This window comes from Diplotaxodon limnothrissa, linkage group LG16 (assembly GCF_057381915.1).
Source record: "Diplotaxodon limnothrissa isolate DT_005_m linkage group LG16, D_limnothrissa_male_GT1.1, whole genome shotgun sequence".
NCBI lineage: Eukaryota > Metazoa > Chordata > Actinopteri > Cichliformes > Cichlidae > Diplotaxodon > Diplotaxodon limnothrissa.
This window is the reverse complement of record NC_140611.1, coordinates 26,826,019-26,850,397: the sequence shown is the minus strand read 5'-3', so window position 1 is coordinate 26,850,397 and position 24,379 is coordinate 26,826,019. Positions and strand designations below refer to the sequence as shown.

General features: G+C 38.3%; 1 protein-coding gene across 1 annotated transcript; it reads right to left on the bottom strand.

Moving 5' to 3' along the window:
- Positions 1 to 85: 85 nt before the first annotated feature.
- On the bottom strand, positions 86 to 23,253 carry bard1 (BRCA1 associated RING domain 1). The gene is made up of 11 exons (XM_085374659.1): positions 23,162 to 23,253; positions 22,112 to 22,168; positions 21,238 to 21,386; positions 19,259 to 20,343; positions 18,603 to 18,683; positions 16,174 to 16,346; positions 9,477 to 9,609; positions 8,878 to 9,010; positions 5,947 to 6,039; positions 1,754 to 1,851; positions 86 to 433 (listed from the first exon to the last, which is right to left on the bottom strand). Exons 1-11 carry the CDS (start codon positions 23,251 to 23,253, stop codon positions 86 to 88), a joined length of 2,442 nt encoding a protein of 813 aa, XP_085230785.1.
- Between the last annotated feature and the right edge of the window lie 1,126 nt (positions 23,254 to 24,379).

The window sequence follows — 24,379 nt, the reverse complement described above, 5'->3', positions numbered from 1 at the left end:
ACAACAACAACAACAAGACATACATACACATTATGGACATACTTATGGGTAAGTTGTTTAGTGCAAACATAATTATTTAACAAATTTAGACCAATAGTTCAGGGTCTGGTACAGGGAGGAGGCTGAAGGCAGTGATGCAATTGATGACCCAGGTGGTGGGAGCTGACCACACCTTGCCTCGTCTCACTACTGACGGCTTGTGAGGGGCTTGAGGGTCATAGATGATGTAATGTGTGCAAAGGGCCTGGTCGGACCCTGGCAGGGCATGATAGGCTGTGGCATTCACAGTTTGAGTCACATCACTGTCTGGCTTGGGTTGCCGGTTCAGTAGCTGAGCTCCTCCCTCCCGGAGTAGTTTTGTGAGCTCATCTTTGGTAGGCGTCTTAAAAGAGCCAAGAAGGAAGAAGAAACATCCATCGAACAGTGGTGGAAGCTGTGAAATACGACGGGAACAGACATTAGTGAAAACTTTGAAGACCGCCTCATCCCTTGAAGAGTCCAAGGCTCGTCCAAACTAAAACTGTCTTGCTGAGAAAACGTCTCTATTATCATCCTTCATTAAAAATTGAAAACAAACGAGCTTAGTGGCAGAATGAGTAAAGTCTTCTCTTTTGTTTATGGTGAAGATAAATGGTAAATAATTGTCTTTGCTACTAAATCTAGGCAAGCGCCTGTGTGGATGCTTTGTGTTCTTTGCTGCAGCGCCAGAAGACATTTTTATAAGCACTGTTCTCCAGACAAGCTCTGAACCACTTGGCATTACGGTTTAAAGCAGCAGTGAATTAGGCCACTGGAGACTGTTCTATTCACAGCATCAAGGAACTCAGCTGTTTTGCGTTGTAAATTAGCACTCTCAGGTCTTTAGAGTAGAAAGATTACTTTATTATACGTTGGCAGGGTTTTACTTTTGCTTCTGCATGTCCTTTATTTAGGATTTTGATTGATGGTTTTTACCGTTTTTCAAGAATGAACATTTATTTTGCATCAGAGGGGGGAAAAGAAAAAAGAAAAGAGTTATAAAAGAGTGGGGGAACATGTGTCTCCTTGTGGTTATGACCAGAACATGCTGAAAATACCTTGAGAATTCCTCAAGGTAACAGGTAAACACTTTATCAGGTACATACACAGTGCATAGAATTTTGTTTTTGCACAAATGAATCTGAACAAAGCAGACTAAAGCACCTTTAGAAGCAAATGCAGCTTCTAAAGAGTCTTTTGCCAGTATTAGCTTTGACAATGCAGTGCCCCCATTCTCTAAAAACAGCACAAGCTCCATCGGGTTTCATGCTGATTGGTTGGGGAAAGCTATTTTCAAGCCCTGCCAAAATATCTTCTTTAAACTGAGGTCATGACAGACTTGGCCACTGTAAGTCATTCATGTTGTGTTAGAAACAATGTCAGTGTAATTTTGGCTTTGTGGTAAGCTGCTGTCTTTCAGAAACGGTTGGCTGCAAAATCAAACATGTGGGTGAGAGAACAAAAAATTTTGAATACTTAGCTTAATTAAGACTAATTTGAATTGAAGAGATTAAAAATTTAATTATATTTATATTGATTTGTGTCTAAAATAAGCAAATATGTTATGATTCATGACAGAAAACAGATTTATACAAAAAAAAAAAAAAAAAAAAAAAAAAAAATCAACTATCACCATATGCCACTGCCTGGAAAAACAAATTTTTCCCAAGGAGAGAGAGCTTAAACAACGCGTATTCATCAATTTCATATCTTTGTTTTTGTGCTTCTTGCTTACCAAGCTGCATCTGTTGATGCGACTTCGCTGGGGGCCTTCTCCTGCTTCATGCTCAGCTTCAGGCACCCACTTCCCCGCCTGGAGACATGCCTCCACCCCTGGCATCAAAGAGAGAGAACAAAGAAAATTAAAGCTACAGCTAATTATGTTGACTTTGAGGGAATGTGACAAGGCTGTGTTGCACACCAAGGATGACAGTCTGTTTTATCACAAGTTGGAAGATTTCATGTATTGGCATAGCTGCCGTTGTTGACAGAGAAAGATGCCCACAGCATGATGGAGTTAATGATGCAACCCCCGTTTAAAGTATTAAGCAGAATTCGAGCGTCATCTCTTTCTGTCTCTTGAGGTTTTACGGAGTCAAAATAAAACCGTGTGACAGTCAGCATCCAGGCATTTTTTGTGTTAGAGATATAGCTTTTGTTAAAAATCCTTAGGAAGAAAATCTTAAAAAGGCAGAAAACTTTTTAAAAGTAAAGGCAGATAAAGGGGGAGGGAAAAAACACAAAACATGCACATTTTAATGACCCCTCACTGTCACAGATAAAAATGCTTCTGAAGATGTCACAGATCAAACTGCTGCTGTTCTCAGTAAGTGTTCTATTACTGAGCATTATTTTTGGGATATATTAAAAGAAACCCCAAATCCACAGTTTATAAGTGGCATATCTAAACATTAAAGCTAGATTAGGTTGGAAATATGACACTTTGCTGTGGCGGGGTGGGAAGATAGGAAATACACCTGAGCATACGCATTGGCTCGAATAACGTTTTTCATTACAAACACACTGAGTTTTCTCATTACGCTTCTAACTGTTAGAGATGCAAACTATTCCACAGACACATTTGCAAGGTATATACGCAACACTTTGCCTCAAGTTCTCTCTTACAAACATTCCACCTTCCAAATATGTGAGTAAGATGACAGGAACAGATCAGTGTGTGTACACCGTGACAGCACCATTACAAGGGGTGAGGAGTAGTAACATTTCTTCACCCCCCTTAATTACAGACTTCTTTCAGGAGGACCCCGCTAAAGAGTTGGGCAGAAATACAGGGGTTAATCTCTCTCTGGACGATAGCACTTAGTTTCTTAGAGTCATTAGCATATTTGTTAATCATACTCCGAAAGAGAGCATAAAACATCTCAATCCCCATCCTTACTGAGTGAGCAGTAAGATGAACCAGCCCTCTTGACTAACCGTGAGACCAAACTGTTACTGCGATCTCATTATAAAGACAAAAGCTGACGAAAACTTGTCCTCTTATAATGAGACAAGAAGAATTGTATTGGCATTTCGAATGGATAAGAAGTTCTAAAGGCCAATACAGACGCTTTAGGAGTGAGACAGGATACAACATTGCACTCATGGTCATTATACCAAAAGTCAGTATGAAGCCATACTAATCAAAATTGAAAATTTCTCCTCTTCAGAAACACCTCCACATCTGACATCAACTCCTAGGAAAAAATAGCACAAGTCCTGAATTTCCTCCATTGTTATGTAATTTATTGTTATGATGAACACCAGTACCTACAGAAATGCTCTTGTGGCCTATGCTAGTTTTGTGCACCTATCTAACTTCTGTAAAAGTTCTTGTGATCAAAGAATGACCTGCCAACCAGTCTTTCTTGAGAACAGACTGTAAGCAACCAGACTTTGTAGGCTTCTATTGACACTAACAGGCAACTCTGCATCCTACACTTCCAATCTCATATCTTTAAGTATAAAAGGTGACCCCAAGAAGTTTTCTGAGACCTGCAATGAGAGTTGTACTTTTTTCAGGCTGCACTGATTGCTTAGAGCATTCAGTAACGTTAAGAAAAGTAAAACTGCATGTGCTTTATTAGTTTAGCTTTTCTGTGTAAATGCAGTCACTTATGTATAGGTGAACTCTTAGTCTTCCTATGACTAGGGACTGTGCATTGAAATGTCTTCATTAAATACGCAATGGAAAAATGTTATAATGTTAATGTTTAAACACATAAGATGAAAAAACAAAAACAATAAGTGGACATTTTCTAGCTATAGGTTGCCAGACACAGCTGGTAGATGCAAGATTTAAAAAAAGGTTTACAAGCGAGCTAATTGAGATTAGATTGAGGTAAATAATAGTCTCATTTTACTCTAGCAAAAACATTAGTGTGTTTCCCCCATGCTGGTCAAAACCATTTCAACTGTTCTGAACATGTCTTTTAGTTTTAAGTGAAACCCTAATAAAAAGCTTTTAGTTGGAATATAACCTTGTTAGGCACACAGAGACTGTGCATTTCAATCAAAATGCAATGCACTGAAACAAGTCTGATAAAGAAGTAAGCCGGGGCTCGGCTTAGCGGACAGGTATGGCATACAAAGTCAGGTGACAGTGAAAATGCAGCTCCTTGTGTGTGCTCACATACACAAGGAAAAGAAACAGATAGGATGCCACAGTGACTGTCACAAGGGAGACAAGAAGTGTCAAGTGCTCAGCCCGCGTGGAGAAAAGAAAAGGGGAGGGGGGGATAAATATGGTCCAAACACTCAAAATGTTACAGTGACACAACTACACACATTCAACGTTGAACTGGTTTACTGGCAGAGACAGAAACAGGAATGCACGGCACTGTACTGTAACACTCACACATTCCCACACATACAACAGTCAAGGGCATGCCAAGGTGCCAGACTGCAAGTCTCTTTCTGCTTCCTGTGAAGCTGATTGTCTCTGAACATATGCTTGCTGACTTGGTCCAAGGATACCAGAGAGACTAGCCAAGATTAGGAAATTTTTTGCAAGGTATTTATCTTGGTAAAAAGGCAAAAGAGTTGACCAACTTTTTATCACTAGTCATATTTGGCCTTGTGATATTGATTCCCACCTACTTCACTTGGCCGTCAAGACATAAGGAGTTGTGTGCACACAGAGCAACAGGCACAAACAATCTGATATGAAAACTGCTTGTTGCTAAATGTTCTTTAAATCTTCCCATAGAGATCGGATGTTGTGCATGAAAAAAAATCCTGTATATTTTATTTGGACTTTTCCCAAAAACCCCCAAAACAGAATAATTCACTTAAAAGGTTCCAAAATGAGAGAAATTAACACCATAATATTGTAGCACCAAGTAACACATCAGCAATTTTAATGGTTTACATGTCCCTTAATGTAGCCGCATAAAAATATTATCTAAAACAGTCCTATGGAAAATCACAAACAGCCCACTGTTTGAAACAAAGACGGCTGTTAAAATGTTCTGTGGGACTGAGCAGGAGGCTAATCTGTTATCTCAAATTGTTTTGTTTTGTTTTTTTCTCTGTAGAAGCATCTGGGAAGTCTTCCTTGGAAATGTTAAGAAAGGGCAGGCAATTAAAAAAAAAATACTCAGCAGGTGACTAGATGAATCATGCTTGTAGCAGTGACCTTACTGCTGCAGGCTTATAGGTTAAAGCCGATTAGAATGGATTCCCTTGCAATCAGCAACCTCAGTATTTCTGCTGTCTTGTAAGGTAAGCAGAGGCCGTGCTACCAACATTTGTGCTGTACTTTTGGGAGATAAATGACTAAGCTGAGCAACTACAAGAAACATAACTTCTATGTAAATGGAAATACTGTTTCTATATCTAGAAACTCTCTGAAAGACTTTAATGACTTTTCTGTGACAAATGTATATATATATATTTATCAGGTACGGTATAGAAATATTTACATGTAATTTTGCCACTCAGCACAAATAGCCATCTGGCACTTACTTCTGGATGAAAGGTATTTAAGTATATTGCAAACAAAACTTACAATGTACAAATGTAACGGTGCAGCATGTGAGGAAACACGTGATAGTAGCAAATTAAAGTTCTTTCTATTTTTGGGCAAGAAGCCCAGTCAATACTGAACTTTATTCAAAGCAATATATAACAGGACAGATTTAGTAACTGTAATTACATTGCTTTTGCTAAATTATAATGATACTACTCTAAATGTCCAAGACTTTTCAACATATTAAATTCTAATGCTATTAGAGCTGTCGGAGCTAGAAGATCACAGAACAATTTATTCATTTATATTTTATACAGAGTCATGACATCAGTAAATCTAAAAATATTTAATTCACAATTCTGGATACATTTTCCAACAGTGACACTTACACATTAAATGAATTAATGTGAATTAAGGAATTAAAGACTGTTAAAGTTTACAGCCTTCTCTGTACTTACATTTGTATCTAACAATCCAGCAGCCAGCAAGAAGACCCATGAGGGTGGAGTAGGTGGTGGGCATTTGCCCTTCCGGTACCACAATGTGACTCACTGGAAAAAGAAAACAGACACACACCAGTCCATACAGGTCCACATTTTGCCTGTGACACAAATTTTGGTAATTTTGCACCAATGTATCTGAAAGGATGCAGTCAGTGTGTCGTTTAATTCGGGGGCTTTGCAATAGTGAAATTCTAAATGTTTGTCAATTCGGCCTTTCATACATGTTTATATATCCATTATGTCCATGACATAACACAGCTTCCACCATGTTTGACAGATAACACATTACGCTTCAGATCACAAGCTCTCATTTTCTCTCTCCATACTTTACTCTTCCAATCAATTTAGAACAAGATTATGTTGGTTTTATCTGTGCAGTGAATCTCACTCTCTGCATGGTCCGGTTATTTTTTAAGGTACAAGGTTCTTTATTCGTCAAATGCATAGTTATACAAGTATAACACACAGTGAAATGTAACCTGACACACTCCTCGAGGGGGTGAGAGAAAGAAAGAACATTATCTATTATATACACATTAGGTGAATGTGCAGTAGTAGCATTGTATGCTGCACCACAGCTTTTGTTTGTGCCAAATTCTAAGCTGACCATTCTGTTTTTGCATATTGGTCCATTGGTAAAAAAAAAAAAAAAAAAAAAAAACAACAAACAAACAAAAAACACTTTAATAATCCAATCCCTGTCTATAATAGGTCTAAAAAATAAAAAATAAAAAATAAGCGAATATTTTTGACGGATTTTTTGACACATCTAAAGAGACAAACAAAATATAACTACAGAGAGTTTATCTTAAACAGTATAGTGTTTTTCATCTCAGCTCAAGTTTATCTCTAAACTTTTTGTTTTTTTGCTTTTTTGACACATTTATTATGTCAGTTTTCATGAGTTCAGCACTACCTTTAAGGGAAAAAATATCTGAAAATGTGAACAATTATTAACATCTGTCCCCTCTCCACTTTCTTTTTGACAGTGTGTTTTTCCACTTTGCCTTCCAGCATTTCCTACCCAAACAGTATTATAGATTATACAATAAATTTTATACTACATGTAGGCATGTTATGCATTTTATGAGACAGAGCCATTTACATGTGAATCTTTTATGAAATCATTTGTAAAAGGGTAAACCAATGTAATTATGCATTAAAGGAAAAAAAATCTGTGATTTTGATTTAGCAACGCAAACCCAACTGGATGAAATAGTTTTTATTCCAGGTTAGTCACTGCCCAACACTTCCCTAATGTCCCTTACTTTGAGTGGGTGAAAAGTAAGCTTACTGAAAACCTGTCAAACACTTCATGGCAACACAATAGGCCAAGTGTTAGTTTATTAGGGGTGGGGGAAAAAATCGATACTGTGTAGTATCGTGATATTTTGTTTGCTAATAATGTATCGATACAGGGACAGCAGAAATCGATATTTTGTTACAAACAATTTTTTCGTGGACTGGAACATGCTCTGACTTCAGAGCATGTTGATCAGCTCCTTTTTCTGAGCAAGAATGCTGACATTCCTTCACTGTCCAAATGTGTTTAACTTTTTTTTTGACAGCAATAAACATGACAGTTTACTTATTTTAATTTAAGACATATTTTATTTTTATTAAGTTTAAAACTTTTTTTATTTAATGTAAAATTATATTTTGTTTTAATTTACTTTCAAATTCTTCAGTTGCTGAATGGGCTGCATAGTTTTCATAAATTGCATAGTTCAGAATAGCTATAATTGTACCAGATGGTTGCATTCAGTTAAATTGGACTAGACTGTAATACAAACCGTTCAGTTTGTCAACAATAAAACTGACTGAAATGAGAGACTGAGTGTGAGACTTTGATATTAGATAAAATGAATATTGATAAAGTTTACCTTTATGTACAGAATCTGAATATCGCAAAATATTGTAAAAAATTGCAATAATATCGTATGGTGCGTTAAGTATTGTGATAATATCGTATCGTGAGTTGTATGGTGATTCCCACCTCTATAGTTTATTGTGTAAAAGAAAGGGACACATAATTATGGTTAATTAAAAATTAAATACAAGCTTATTGCCTCTTCAATCAACAATTAAGCACAGTTGAAAAATTCAAAATGAACATAATTATATCTCCAGGGTGAAACCTTTTTACATTGTGCATTGACCATGAATTTGGTGGATTTGCAGGCTTCAGTTCAAAATGTGAGAAATGTTCATTGGAAGCTCCTACTCTCAGCCCTCAGGCCAGATGAGGGAGAATCATGAGACACACTTGTGTTTTTCATTAGTGAGTATTCATCACTCTGACAGTACCTCCAAACATTTTATGAGGAATGATTTCAATTACTTTTGTTCTCTTGTGTTCTTTCAGCTATAAACTATGCAGCAGTGAAGGAGCTGCTGTATCACAATGATGTATACAGCTCTAAAAGTGTTTGTTAGTTACTGTTGAACCTTCACGAGTGATAATGCTCAAGCACCTGACGTTGGCTTTTACAATAAAATGGATTTGTGTTAGACAGTAAAGCCTATGAAGCTTGGCTCAGTAGCAAAAGGACCATTTGGGATTGTGAACCATCTCTAAGGTTGATGAAGTAGCCGCATTATGTAATCTTTAGTAAATGTTTGGATGAGGCCAAGAGACAACCTTTTAGTTACTGAATAACTCAGGAGGTTCAGCCTGGAATTTATCCTTCAGATATATATTTTGACTGCACGTAGAAGTGCTTGGCAGTTAAACAAGCTTCTGTACAAGCAGTTCGCTGGCAGTTGCATTTAATTCATGATGCTGTTAAGAGCCCATCACCAATAACGCTGAAAGCAGTCATGCAGCTAGTATTGTAAGGGGCTTGGACTGGAACGTTGATCCCCTGGAGTACAAACAAACAATACCTGAGCCAGAAAATGTGTCAGCCATCCTCCCTCCCAGTAGCTGTCCCAGTTTGACCAGTTGATGCCGTTCAGCTGGGGGGAGCTTGCTGGACAAAAGCACTATGGTTTGTTCCCTCCTCACACAGTCATTTACCTACAACAAGCAGAAATTTAGAGGTTTTGAGGCTTTTAATGCAAGAATATGTATTATGGTTCACTAAATCTAATCTGAAAATGAAAACCAACTGTAGGAAAAAGATAAGTTTCCAGAAAAAAAAGACTGGAAATATCTCTGCCTTTAGTATCTGTTAATTTTGTTCAATTAATCAACACAGCCAGCTTCAGGAGGCACTGGTCATTGCCATGTTCCATTTTTGTATTGTTCTGAACTTCTTAAATCTTGACCCTGACAATCACCAACCATTACATAATACAGACAAATTTCAACTAACACTGATAAAAACTAAACTGAAATGAGAAAACCACTGTGGAAACTAACTGAAATGAAGATGAATCAAAAACATTCTAAGCAATATGAGTAAACATAGTCATTATAATAACTCGGCTCCAGAGTTGATCATTTCAAGGCAAAAAGGGCTATTCACATCATGGCGACATACCACGGAGAGACTGGCTGAGGGGCTATGAGATATACGAGCATTTGCATATTGAGTTCCTTCTGAGGCTTCTTGGAAAATCTCCAGCATCTCCAGACTCGCTGCATAATCTGCAGGCCGCTTTCCATACAGATTTCTATGAAGAGGAACAAAGATAAAAGGTGTAAGTATCTAACAATATGCACACACTTATATATTTATTCACTTGCAGTGCTGCAGACCATCTGGTGACCACCAGGAAGGTCAGACACATTAACACTGAAAAATATGTCAACACACAAAATCTAAATCCCAGGAAACACCACCAACAACAAGATATTTTGCTGTGTAATCCTGCATCTCTTGTGGGTTATTTAGTCATGATGGATCAGTGCAATCATTAAATAGACCGTTGTTTTTCACAGGAACATTGCTCGGGATCCAAGGAAGTGAAGTGCTGAGTCTGAAGTCATTTGGATGAGTGGTTCAGCTTGCACTTTAATCAGTCATGTTGTTTGTATAAGCTCATCTTGAGTAAGCTGTAAGTCATGATATACCTTTACAGTCACATTTTGAATGAGCAATGCACTAGTAAATTTCCATTAGGAAACAAAAAACAGCCCAAGAATATATATTACATGCAATATTGTAAACACATATTATTATAAAAATGATTCAGACTCAGCTGGCTGCACTTCCTTAGCCAGGAGCTCTAGAGTCTTGGGAACCTGCTCTGAAGGCTCCATCCACAGTGTCGTACCTTTGAAAGGATCCTTTTAATACTTGTTTTAGTTTAAGTTTTTAAGGAGATCATGTTTTCAAATCAGATCATCGCCCCATTTCATCATTTAGTCCCAATCTGTGCAAATTCAGTTTCAAATATTTGCTAAAAAAAAAAAAAAAAAAAAAAAATTGGCAATGCCACATCCTGCTTGCTCTGTGAACTCTGTGCAACAGTGTGTGTCAATCACTCGCTAGTGCGTAACAGTTCGATATAAGGTTAAGCTGAAGTCTGTCCTATACTTCAAGCATAGGTCACATCATAACACTCACTAAATGCAAAGCAATTAATATCAAAAGGCTGCATACTGAATGTGTTTTAATTTTGATACATGGTAACCTTCTAGAACAGCGTGTCTAATGGAGGCTTTGCATCTCAAAAAGCACTATTATGTGCAGAGACTCAAAGACGATGAAACAGCCTCCCTTGGTTACAAAGCGGACAGCTTTAAAGTATGCGTCTTCACGTTTGAGGAAATCTGCATGAAACAAGACTTGGGTCACCTTGATGAAAAGGGGGACGGAGAAAGGAATCACGAAAGGCACAGGAGGAGGAAAGGAGACAAAGAAGAACCAAGCCCAGCAGGTCGTCTCTAAAAGATTAGGCGTCAGCAAAGATAACACCTGGGGGACAATTAATAGGTCCACTGGTCCATAAAATATTTCATTTGGATTCATACCCCCAGCTCCATATGCACACAAATACAAACAAACATAAAATGTCCCTGACACTTAAACATACGCACACACACAAGCTGGTTTAAGCAGCAGCACGTGAGAAGAATATCTACAAATAAAACAAAAAGTAGAGAAGGAGGTAAAGTCACAAATACTCTTCCACAGGCCTCTGCTCAAGCACACAAGTGGGTGGAAGGTGAGGGTGGTTCTAGTAGGCGTCCACTATACCTGTGACTATCTAATATAGTCACAGGTATAGTGGTAGGTTATCCTAGAAAGTTTTAAGTTATAGTGGATCTTTTTGACCACAGCAAGCAGATTTCAGTTATGCGCTCATTACATAAAATGTGTTGCATGCTACAAATGGTTCATCCCTGACATTCTGAGCCTTTCTACCAAATACATTTTTCATTCCTAACTCCACTTTGTTAAAACAACACAAACACTGATAAAAGCTTTTTAACCCATTTACTTCTTGATATAAACCTTAAAAGACTGTTGCCTTACTTGGTATCTACAGTTTCTATACAGTTTAAACCATTTCTGCCCAAAATCACATTAGCAGCAAGTATGAAGAGTGAAATGAAGAGGCAGTATTTTTTCTTCAAATCAAAGACAATTAGTTAAATTTCCATCTTTTGAAATTTGTTCCGATCACCTTACAGCCAACACTGCTATGTTAGACTTCCCAAACACTTTCACTTAACTTTTTAAAAGTACCGCACTGTGATTTTATTTTATTTTTTGCAAATGCCCTTCATTAACACCAAACCATAATCACAAATAATGTTGAGTACAGCTTTAAGAGTTCTTTTGATGCTTTTAGCTACACCCTTCTTCAAACTGCTAACAATATTTCAAACTTTGTGACTGCACAAAAACGATAGTCCAGTGCATAAAAGCCAAAACAGGATCGGAGCAATGCACTTTGTTATGACAAGAGAATGCAACTGAAAAGACGGTATGCATTATGGAGTACATTTCAAAGAGCAAGAAAATGACATCCATTAACTGGAAGTTGTCATGTCAAAGGTGCCCTCTGAGGTCTTCTTGTAAACAAGCAAAGCTTCTTTTCACACTTAGGTCAACTCACCAAAACAGACTGTCTCCTTGAGGGCTAACAAAAATGATGAATTACCTTCCATTCCATTAAAACGGCTGAAAAGCTATTTTTGGAACACTGTGACCTGCATTCTTTACATTGTTTGCCATCTTCCTGACTTTTCTGATTGGTGTATTACTGTAGTCCTTAATGTTTTATAACCACCAGTTTTTGGCTTGCCGATACTATCATCATCATACTTGTGCACCTGCATCATAATTTCAGTGCAAAATATCTAAACAACATCCCTAGAGTTATGATTAATTTTAATTAACTTTAATTTAGCTATATTAAAATCACTAAAATCTGTATAAAACCAAAAAAAGTCAGTATATAAACTGTATGGATACATACATACATACACACACACACATACATATATATACTATGTCCTATACTAGTAAGTGTAAAGAGTGACAAAGAGTGATGTAATGACTAATTACTAGCATTTGATGAATGTCATTGCGAGTTTGTCGTACCCCTGTGTATTTAATTATACCCAATGGCATGTTAGTACAAGGCTTCCAGGTGATGTTAATTAATGTCTGTATGGATTCAGTGCTTCCGGCTTAATGTGGTCATTACGACTTAGTCAATTTAAATATATCGGGTACCTTGTTGCCCATGTCTCATTAGTACAAATTTATTTTCACACTGCATTGACCTAAACATAAACAGTGAAATCTAAAAGCTTATTGTATGCTAAGCAAAATTCTTCAGGCCTCCTCTTAAGTTTACAGATGTCCTGCCCTGGTATACATTTAGAAGCTCATACTTTAAAGCGGTCTCAGAAAATACATGTTGTGACAAAGCAGATATCGCTTAAATATATTAAAAGGTACTCAATTGATAGTTTGTCTCTTTTAAGACTTCCTTCAGTATTTCAGACTTCAGTCAGATTAATCAAAAGTTGAGCTAGATATAAAGTGGACTCTGGCACCAAGTGATTTATAGAACTGTGACTAAACAACAACAAAATGCAGCTGAATCATTCAAGCTCTACTTGCACACAAACATCAACGGAGGAAAAACGAAGATCTGTGCCTCTAAACCCCGAGCTGTGTGCCAGTCAGTCCATTAGGGACTGCACTGGCAGATGTCTTAGCTTGTGTCCTCTGTGCATGTGTGTGATTCTGCATGGTAAGGAAGAGAAGCTAGGACAGGAACTATATTGATCTCGGATCCTGAATAGGAATGAATATTGATAAGTTTCTGGATGCCAATGCCCACATGGCTTCATGGATTCACTTATCGTCTAATGTAGGCCTGCATTATTATTTCACACTGAAGTGCCTATTTTATTACATTGCAATACAGAGATCAGACCAGTAGAACGAAGGCTTGCATTTTCTCTGTCCGAGAAGTCCGAACATCTTGAGGTTGTAAACTATTATATTAATTTTAAAAAAAAAACCAACTCTTAAATAAAACCTTTCAACTTACAGTCTTTATTTAAAGAACCAATCAGGGATCACAGAAACTCTCGTACTAAAGTTAATGACATGTAGATTAACAGTGACTCAGAGTTTCTTTCTTAGTCTTGCTTGATCTTACAGCTGCCTACGACGCTGGTAATCGTGACATTTTAATTCTGGCTTTATGATTCAGTTGGTTACTCAGAGGCCTTCCAGGTAAGAGGAAAATTGACCATATTACCCCAGTACTGAATTCACTTCACTGGCTCACAGTACAATAAAGGAATACTCTTAAAATCCTTTTATTAGTTCACAAAGCTTTCGACGGTTTGCCCCCCAGCACATCTGTGAATGGCTCACTGTTTATAACCCAATCACACCTCTCCGGTCATCAGGTGCAGATCTTTTAAATGTTCCTAGAATTACAGTCAAGTATGCTGAGGGTGCTTTCAGTTATTGTGGTAACCTGCTTGTTGACCTGAAAACAATTACATCTGTACTGACATTCAAAAAAATAAACCTAAAACCTCACAGAATATCCCTGCCCGTTTTCCTTGCAGACAAGTAATAAGGCAAAAAAGAACAAATGTAAATCAAAGTTATGAAACAAACACAACTAAAGACAAAAACAAACAAAGTATGATAGGTATTCATTGATTATAAGACTGTAAAAGAGCTGATCATCTGATCAAAGTACCAAGTCTGATTAATTAGTCATCATAAGGATTAGTCAGTTCCCGTCCTCATTATTGACAATGTACTTCCACAAGCCGGAAGAGCTCATATGGCATCAACTGATTAACAAACAATCAGCACTGAATTTTACATCTGTCCACCTATGTACTATGTAACTCCCAAAAAGCTGAATGTCTTGTATGATGACTGAGAAACAAGTCTTTGAAAATTTATTGAGGAAGTGGGGGAGGAAAAAAAAAAAAGCAGTGGTCCAGTAGGACAGAAACACCACTATGATGTAATGCCAGGAAACACAATAGGCATGCAGTAAATATTAACTTGGTGTAAATGTTCTGTTTCTTTTTAGATTTATGCTTCAGTTTTGTGTGTGTGTGTGTGTGTGTGTGTGTGTGTGTGTGTGTGTGTGTGTCCAATAAGAGATCATATCATCAAAAGATAACGTCTCTTTCCAGGAACACTATATAGCTGTGATTTAATTTGTCAAAGGCATTGATTCTCTAACTTTTTTCTTTATCCATTCACACACACACAAAAAAAAAAGCATATCGAAAAGAATATTTGCCTAAATTGTTTTAGTCATCATCAACAATTAAATTAGGACTGTAGTTCACTTTTAGCAAAATGAATGTCATCACAAGCGCTTGAGCAAGCTACACTGCTCAAAAAGTTTTTTACGCTTAAAAAAAAGACTTGATTGTCACAGTTTAACACAAAGTTAGTTCAACTTCTTCTGTCCAGTTAGGATGCATTAATCATATGATCGGCTTTGGTGCAAATGAACACAACAAGGGATGCACAGGAGAGGCGAGAAGGGAAAAAGGGAATGATTTTGCAGGTTGTGGCATAAATCATTGCTCTTCTCTTATCCCTCCTGACTGACTTTTCTCTAGTTTTGCTTTTTGCTAGTGTTCTTTCACTAGTGGTAGCATTAGATGGTACCTGCAGCCCATTCATGTTGCACAGGAACTCTACCTGCTTCAAGATGGCACATCCACATGAGCCATCCCAAGAAGGTCTGCTGTGTCTGCCAGCATATTCTCAAATGTATGGAGGAGATCTGGGCCATTACATGAGGAGAGCTGGAAAAGACTACTGTGAGGCACAAATCAGCAGTCATATGAGTATCTGCTCCTTTGTGCAATGAGGAAAATGAGGAGCAATGCCACAGTTCTGCAAAATAACCTCCAGCTGGCTACTTTTATACATGTTTCTGACCAAACTGTCAAAAAACAGACTGCATAAACATGGAATGAAGTGCTGACGTCCTTTAGTGGGACCTGTGCTCACAACCCAGGACCGTGCTACTCAACTGGCATTCACCAAGGATATGCCTTCCCAGAGCATTACTGATCCACTGCCAAACTGGTCATGCCAGATGATGCTACAGGCAGCAAAATATCTAAATATTCACCACTGCAATGACATCTCCACACTCTTAATGCTTCCTAACTTGATTAAGATGAATTGCTCTGAAGTTTAACCAACTTTAGGTTATACTATGGATAATTGAGTGCTCCTTTTTTAAGAGCAGTGTATTTTTTTTATTTTAATATTAATTCAACTTAATTTTATTACATACCTTCAACAGGTAACACACACTGTGCACTGGCTCTACAATACATTAGGAGGGACCTGCCATACAGTTTCACAACTACTCTAGAGGACACTGCTGCCAATAAGAGTTTAAAAAAAGAACTTCCATCTTGTTGTAAATGCAGTTAAAAAGTGGCCAAAATGTGTTTAAATACTAGGTTAAAAGTTTGGCTTTGAAGACAAGACTAGAAACTCTTGTTTTCATGTCAAACCTTCGGGCCACTGAAAAAGAATTCAACAAAAAATAAACAGCCCTCACAACTGTGGGGCTTTAGTTTTCACTCATTCATGGCACTTAAATAAAAGTGAGATTTTGAGCTCCACTGCTCTTCACTGGGCCTTTAGGTCAGAACTTAAAACACTGTTAAGAAACACCAACGTCGCACAGAATAAAGTCAATGTAGCAATGGACACCCAAATGAAAACGCAGTATTGTGAAACACTTAAAGCAACTTACAATACGTTCTGTGAGGCGCCAAGCTGCAATAGTAGCTTTACAATAGATGAATGTCCATTCCTGACAGCATCGTGTAGTGGGGAGTCGTTCTCATACCCAGGCGTGTTCAAGAGGGCTCCCATTGAGACCAGTAGTTCCACAACTGCCAGATGACCCAGGTTACATGCTTCATGCTGAAACAAAGTAGTAAAGCTCAAAAGTTATACTGCTTCTTTTCGATCTGACAATATGCCTCAGATCTTACAGTGTAATAAAGCATTTTTTAAAACTGATACGAAATAAGTTTTGCTGAGTAATAACATCTGGGAAGTATGCATAAATATGTCCTGCCCCAGTTTTCTGCTTTCTAAAATTAAGAAGATGGGTGCCTTAATGTTCGTCTGTTTTTAAGTCTTCGCCTTTGCAAAGGATTAATTTGACAAAGTTAAAGTTCAGCCTGAGAATTTCACCAGAAATGCAATTAAGACACACTCAAACAACTGCAGAGTGATTAAACACAGCATTATGCTTTAAATAACTTGAGCAGCTCATGCATTTATTAAGAAACTGGCTTTTTGTTCCAGTTTATTTTTATTTGGGTCAGGTAGTCTAAGCTATTAAGCCAAGGGCTGTGCAGTTATTTCTCCTCAATGACTGTAAAAATGATTTGCCACCTGAATGAGCAAATATTAAGAAGAATATGCCTCATCTATCATCATTTTAATCATCATCATCATCATCATCATCAGGGACTAGAAATGAAAACATGCCTCTTATTTGTGACAACTGTTTCATGTATTGCTGGGACACTTCCAAGTTTTTTGTAGTACTGGCCATCTGGACAAATGTTTATTTTACACCCAGTTTGGAACCAAATCCATGGATTCATAAAGTGCATGCTGAAATTGGCTTCATTTTGTTTGTTCTAAACTTCACAAATACAGAGAGAAACATGTAACAAGCTGAAATGCTCTGGCTCTACAATTGGCTAGGTTAAAAACTACAATGGTGCTAACAGAGGTTTGGAAAAACACAATGGTAATGTCATAGTGGCTGTAGCATATCAAGGCTTATAGCTACCAACCTTCCCACATATATACAAATACACACATTTGAATAGTTCTAGCATTAAGCTTACTGGTAGCAATTTGAATGATCAGCTGAGAACTGTCAAAACTCAAATTGAAAACTCAAGTTTGAGTGGAACATCTTGACATAAAGTGCTGCAATAAAGACGCAAACACACACTCAGTCTCGAGCAGCTGTCGAGGCGTTTCCAGCTTATCATGTGGCAGCAACTTGAGGTTAAACTGATAAAATAACATGCCTGTGATTGTTGCTGAGGAGGTACCACCACAAAAATAGCCCCTTGTGTCATCAGAACATATTACTTTTCAAAGAACTATATTCCTCTATCTTGAAGGATGAAAAAGTCAACCCTGGTAGAGGAACTAATGCAATATTGGCAGCAACAAAAGGTCTGCCACCCTGCCATTTGGAAGCTGGACCTATTCCTGAAGTCATGCAGGGCTTTACTTTCAAGTGTCGCATAGCTTCATCTCATATGCACACTAAAAACAAAAGAAATCTTCAGGTTAATGATATTTAAATTTCCAATTTAGTGACTGCACAATGTTTCACCAGATTTCAGAGTTTGACATAAAAAAAATAATAAAAATGAAACTTCTGCAAAAGTGCCTCCCCCCTTATTTAATCTTAATCAGAGTTTTGTTCCAGAGGCTGGTTGTTGTCATGTTTGTGACTTTTGCAACCACATTCTCCTTACACTGGGCTGGTGTTTCCTGAAAGAAACAAATCCATAGAAGCTAAAAACTTTTCTTGTATTATGTTTGATTCAATTAACAAGCTATGCTTGTGCTGTTACTAGATTACTTGTAACCTTATCAGGTCTGCTTGTTTGTGACCGCATGCCAATTTGCACTGCTCTTGGTAGACTTCCGATCATTATTATTATAATGAACTCACTGTGCTTTTGATCATAAATTTATGCATTGTTTAACATCACCATCTGAAATTTCCTCTCCTATCTGTGCTTTTCTCTGATTGCAAACTAGTGCCAATTTGCCCTGCTTAGTCAATCTGGCCCTTATTATGCCAGTCACACAAACAGTACAGATGCTTACATTTTAAAAACAAACAGAAAATAGGGATAGCAAAAGAGGGACATTCATATAGTAGAAATATGAGTAACCAAGGAGGAAGAAATCCAAATATTTAGCTTTAATAACAATAATAATAAGTAGCAAACATTATAGAAGTAAAGTTAAAGTCTATACGAAAACCTATGTGGAAAAAGTCACTGTAGTGACGCCAATTATTTGTCATCAAAATAAGTTAAAAAAAAACAAAACACGATTGTGTGTAAACAAATGCTACATTGCTGAAGAAACAGTGTAACAACAAATGAGACTAACAAATTCATCACCTACCAGAGGTGTCCACCCCGCATTATCTTTTAGATTGGGGTCAGCCCCCTGATCCAGAAGATCCTTGACAGCCTCTACATCTCCCTGCAAAGACCAAAAGATAATAACAAACCTGGGGTCAGAACTACAGACCTGTAAATGCAAACCTTTAAACACAGCAGCTGATCTCAGTAAACCAAAGCTCTCTGGTTTATCAATCACTCAACAGTGGGCCATTGATTGCTTTGTCTGGGATCCAGGGAAGGATTACAGCTATGTTTACAAGGATTACTATAAGACAGTTTAGTCTCAATAGAGTGGAATATGGCTGCCTGATCTAATACAGCCAAATATACTCAACTCCACAGTAAGGGAGAATATTTAATTATATATCTGTAATTTTTTTTTAAAGAAGAAAAAAGAATAAACAGGAAATGCCAGGTTTGCTCCTTGCACTCACTAATTTTCATGATTTTTATTTCTGCAAAATGTCCTAACCCAAGAACAGCATTACTGAGCTAAAATGAGTGAAATTATAATTGTTTACCATTTTAATATCTCATTTTTTTTAGGAACACTGTGCACAGATTTTATTCTTGCAGTCTCCTGCAGTTATTTTCACACCTAGAATATAACAGAAAATTGAGTAAATAAAGTGAATCATGCCAACACTTTATGACCTTGATTGCAGCTAGATGAAGCAGGGTCTCTCCCTTGTGGTTCCTCTTCATAACTGCAGGGCTTCCTGGACTGGACCGTCCAACAGATGCACCATTAAAACAGGAAGATCTCCTGTAACTTTCTGTGGAGGGGCTGGCTTGAACAGAGGGGCTGTCTCTGCCCTCTTTTCTGGACTTTTTGGTGCTCTTAGGGGTAGTCAGAGATGGAGGATTTAGCACAACTGGAGAGATCGGACTCAATGATTTTCTCCCCCTTCTGCCTGGAGAAGGTCTTGGTCTTTTTGGAGTGTTGTCCAAAGTGCTGTTTCTGTCTTCGGTCCTAGATCTTTTTGAGGAATGCTCGGAAGGAGACACGTTCTTGTGATTTTTGGGGTTATCATTTGGTTTGGGTACATCTGCAGACAGCTGGTCATGCTGAAAGGCACTTTCCGGCAAGGGTTGAACAAGTTCAGTTTGGCAATTCAGTACAGTCTCGCTGCCTTGTGAGAGACTCTCTCTCACTGTGCTCCTGGCAGGACTGAGTTTATCAGTGCTCCGCTGTGCCATCTCAGGCTGAGGCCCATCAGAAGTGACAACAGGGCTTAGGAATGAAACCCTTTTACTGGACCTTCTTGCTCCATCAGCACACACCTGCTCATTTTCAGAGAGATGAGCCTCTTCTGAGATGCCCCATTGCTGGTTTATGGCTTCCAACCTTTTCTTCTTCAGATTTTGCTTCGTCTGTTTTCGTGTGGTTCTGGTGGCTCCTTGCACCGGCACATTCCTGCTGGTAGCATTTTTCTTAGTTGACCTCTTCTTCCTGTCGTTTTTTGTTTCACCGTTGCATCTTTGAGAAGAAGAGGAGCCGGAGTCTTGGGAGGACGAGGTGAAATTGAAAACTGACAGGTCCTGGCATTGAGCAGTGAGGGTGTCTTGCTGTGCTGCAGATGTTTCTCCAGGAGACCTGTTGTCCGGTACGGTGATCTCTGCAGCCTTTTCGACTGTGCAGCGTACCTTGTGGCTGCGGGGACTGAACCAGATTTTAAAATTCTTCTTGTTGTTTTTAGGTACAGGGCCATCAGGCTGAATCTCAGCCACAGATGAGTCTACAATGAAGCATGAAAAGAAAAAAAAACAAAGAAATATATGTGAAAACACAGTGCTAACAAAAATTATCACATGGAACTATTCAAGCTAATTAAGAATAATTTATATACTGAAATCTTGAAAGTTTAACATCGATCTTTGAGGAACTGTTCTTAATGTATAATTTGGGGTGGTTTGATGGTGACCTTTTTTCCATGCTTTCTTTTAATTGAACTTCAGTATTAGTTGCATTTCAAGGCTGGTCGTTTAGTGTGTTACAGTGGTTACATACGAGTACATAAACATACACATATTAATGAATAAAAGGCTCAAGGTAAAATAGCAAACACTAACGCTACTGCTAATGGGATCCTAATAAAACGCAAGAAAGCAAAAGAAAAAAAAATAGCAGAAAAAAAATCCCTCATAAACAGAAACTGCACAGCTTATTAGGTGTAGTGAAATAATAATGCTAACATATGAAAGACGTATTGGAGCACCTCGTTTGCTTTCTACATCTTTAGTTGTTTTCGTGAACACTGACAACAACGTGTAGATTTGTTCCCATATTAACTACATGGCTTTGAAAGCCCTTCTGAAATTCTTCTTCAAAGCTGAGATCTACTTGCAAAATAAACACTAACATGGATAATTGCACTGCATAATTAGTGCAATTACGTGGGTGCCAGATGGGCAATAAATATAATAAACCAAAGAAACAAGCCACTAACCCTGTCAATCACAGACCAGATTAGTGGAGAAAAATGTTTGAACATTTCAGTCAACAAGTGATAGAGGAGGGTGTGGAAGGATGAGCGTGGTGAACCGAACGAACCAAAACACATGGATTTCGAAAGATAAATTGTCAATTATGCTTCTAGCCTGCTATATTTTTATATATAGCTTCCCTCTACCTGGATTTTTAATAGGAGTGAGCAGGGACTCTAAGCCACAGAAGAGTTCTATGATGCTGCTGAGCTGCCTGTTGATTTGGATGTCCTTCACCCAGGCAGGGCTGTGACATACCACACAGCCATCTCCTGCACGTGGCCCAGCACAGGACCTGAGGAATAAATATACCCCATATTAGGAGTCCACACTACAGCTCAGTAAGAAGAATTACAGAATGGTTATTCCTTCACTTTTAAAGAACATCCAGTCATAAAAAGAAGAATCAAAATTCGGGCTGTTGTTTAAGCATGCAGACATTAATTCACTCAGTAGCCACTTTCACACATCCGCTCCAGACAATTTCAGGGGAATTAGGTTGGGATACTGTCAACATTTCAACTTCCAACATGTACCACACAGAAAAAAAAATTCCTGTTTGAGATGGACTGAAACTACTTGAAATACTTTTTGTGTTAGCATGAAGGAGGGAACACATTATGCCCACTCACTAGCAATAAAGGCACCAGACTACTACCTGCATTGTTCGCACAGTGGCATAAACCATCATCGCATAGGTTTTTGTATTGGGCACCTGCCAGGTTAAAATGTGGAAAATCCAGCTGCTTTGGATATATGTGTTTTCTCCACTAACTCTAATAACTGATGTCTAAAACTTCAAGGCTACAGTGAATGTGTGAAAAGCACTATAGTATCTGAGAGGGGAGGCAAGACTATGCTCACATTGTAATCTGTGATGAAGGCAAAACATACTGCAGGTGTTAAAAATCATTTAGGTGTACCAAATGAAATTGACCCATTAGTCTTATTAGCTAAAGCTGTCTATTGGTGTCCTATTGGTGTTTAATTGGTTAGAATACACTTAAGTTCATACATTACCTGCACAGCATATGCTCACATAAACCTAAGCAAACAGGTTCCTTCATCAAATCTGAACTGGGGGGAAAAAAAGAGAACAAAACAGACAAAAAAAGAGGTTAGTTGGCCAACGGTTGTATACCCCCAAGACCCACAAATTAATTTAAAGTGGGATTAAAAAAAACGTAAGGCAAATTTGCATAAGTGCCTTTACAATAGCCTTATTAGGAATACAGGGTGCTGCAATACTTTTTGAGCCAAATGTGTAAAATCTGAACTTTACAAGACCCTGAAACCCTTAACACAAAGTGCATTACCATCATAAAAACAAAAGCACATAGTCCTGGATGTTTAGCAACTTACACTCTGGGGCAGTCCGGGACCTTGCGATATGCAAAAATAATCACCCGAACTCCATCACAGCTACAAGCACAGTCAAATACAATTTTAAGCAGCACATCACTCTCTGTTTTTACTACGCTTTGTGCTGTTGTCTCTCACTTATTCGGCGCCAGATCGCTTAGCAAAACATGCCAGAGTGTTCATTGGCAGGTGCTGCAGGCGTTATCGCCGCTATACCGTAATTTGCTGTGCCCGAGTTACAGGTTTATTATCTGTGGTTTATTGTGATGGCACTGTTTACCAGGTTATATTTTGGAAGCTTTCATCGTTGAAGTGCAGGCTGCGTGGTGTTTTCTCATTGCTGCACAGAGGTCTTCAACATTTCATGGCATTGCCGCACGTGTGTTAATTAAGGATGAATTGAAAGTGAGGTTTCAAATGAAAAGTTAACGATAATGGACAAGACTAGGGGCACGGTTAAGTTTCTTCCATGTTGCTTTGCATTTCTCTATAAGCATCAGGCCACTGTTCGACTAAACAAACATACCAAACTAACATTTACATATTTGTAAATGTTTACATATTTGTACCACTTTAAGTGTAAGACAACACTTCGTTACTTTTGCTGCTACCTAAACACATAAAAAACCCAGTTTAGCCTGACTTCCAGTACTCGTAGACGACGCAGGGTTAGCTTGCCACTCTGTACTGCACTTAACGTTTACTTACCATTTGGAACAAAGTAGCAACCGTCGGAAGTTTGCCGCCGCCTCCTTAGTCTTCTTCCAGTCCACTGTTTGCACGGAACTGTGCTCATCCATTCTTAGAATAGGAGTGTTGCTCTTTTGTTGTTGTTTTATTAATCAAACAGCAAAAACAAGTACAACTTCCTGTCTTACTTCTTACATCTCCCGCCAAATATTTACGGAAGCGAGCAAAGCGCATTGCCACAGTGGATTGGTCGACGGGCACCGGTGATGACGTAAACCCTGACGTAGGGGTTTTTGTTGTTTTTTTGAGAATTGGACGTGTGAAATGGACAGTGATAAATGAATACCAATAAATATGTTAAGACTGAACATTATTTTGTGGTATATCTATGGATAATATCTTATATACAGTGGATGATCTAAACTTCCCTATTTTGTTAGAGTGACAGTCCAACTTCTTTAATTTCTTCCTTCGGCTGCTTCCTTGTGGATCATCTGCCCCATCTCACCCTATGTGTACTACTTTCCTGTCACACCGAGCCTCTGTAAGTCCTCTTTCACAACATCCATGAATCTTTTCTCTGGTCTTTGTGTTTTCCTCCTGCCTGGCAGCTCTATATTCAACATCTTTTGTGCGATATATTCACATTCTCTACACATGTTCTGCCTTGCCTCTCTGACTTTTCTTCAACCTGCTGAACCTGAGCTGTCCCTCTGAAATACTCGTTTCTAATATTGTCCCTCCTGCTCACTCCCAATGAATACCTTAAACTCTGCAACCTCCACCTCTGCCTCTTGTCTTTTCATTAAAGCCACTATCCCCAAACCATACATCACTTTTACTATTTTGTCAAACTTCCCTGTCATTCTTGTTTTTTGTCTTCGGTAACAAATCACCCCTGACACTCATCTCCACCTACTCCACCCTTCTTACACTCTCTTCTATACCTCTCTTGTGCATTGCCTATCACTTTGGATGGTTGATTCCAGGTATTTACACTCCCCTCACTACCTCTGTTCCTTGCAACTTCACCTCTACACCTGGGTTTCTCTCATTCACACCCATGTATTCTGTCTCAGTTCTACTGACTCTCATTCCTCTTTTCTTCAAAGTATACCTCCACCTCACTAGGCTCTCTTTCACCTGCTCCCTACTCTCACTATAGATCACATTGTCATGTGCAAACATTATTGTCCACAAAGAGTCCTGCCTCACCTCATCTGTCGACCTGTCCAT

Bases quoted from the DNA above. Each gene is read 5' to 3' on its own strand.
- bard1 (XM_085374659.1), bottom strand. From the start codon at position 23,253: ATGGATGAGCACAGTTCCGTGCAAACAGTGGACTGGAAGAAGACTAAG. The intron at 22,169-23,161 runs GTAAGTAAACGT...TTTTCCCCCCAG, and splicing joins TTGCTACTTTGTTCCAAATG to TTCAGATTTGATGAAGGAAC. The intron at 6,040-8,877 runs GTATTGTTTGTT...TTCTTTTTCCAG, and splicing joins TGACACATTTTCTGGCTCAG to TGAGTCACATTGTGGTACCG.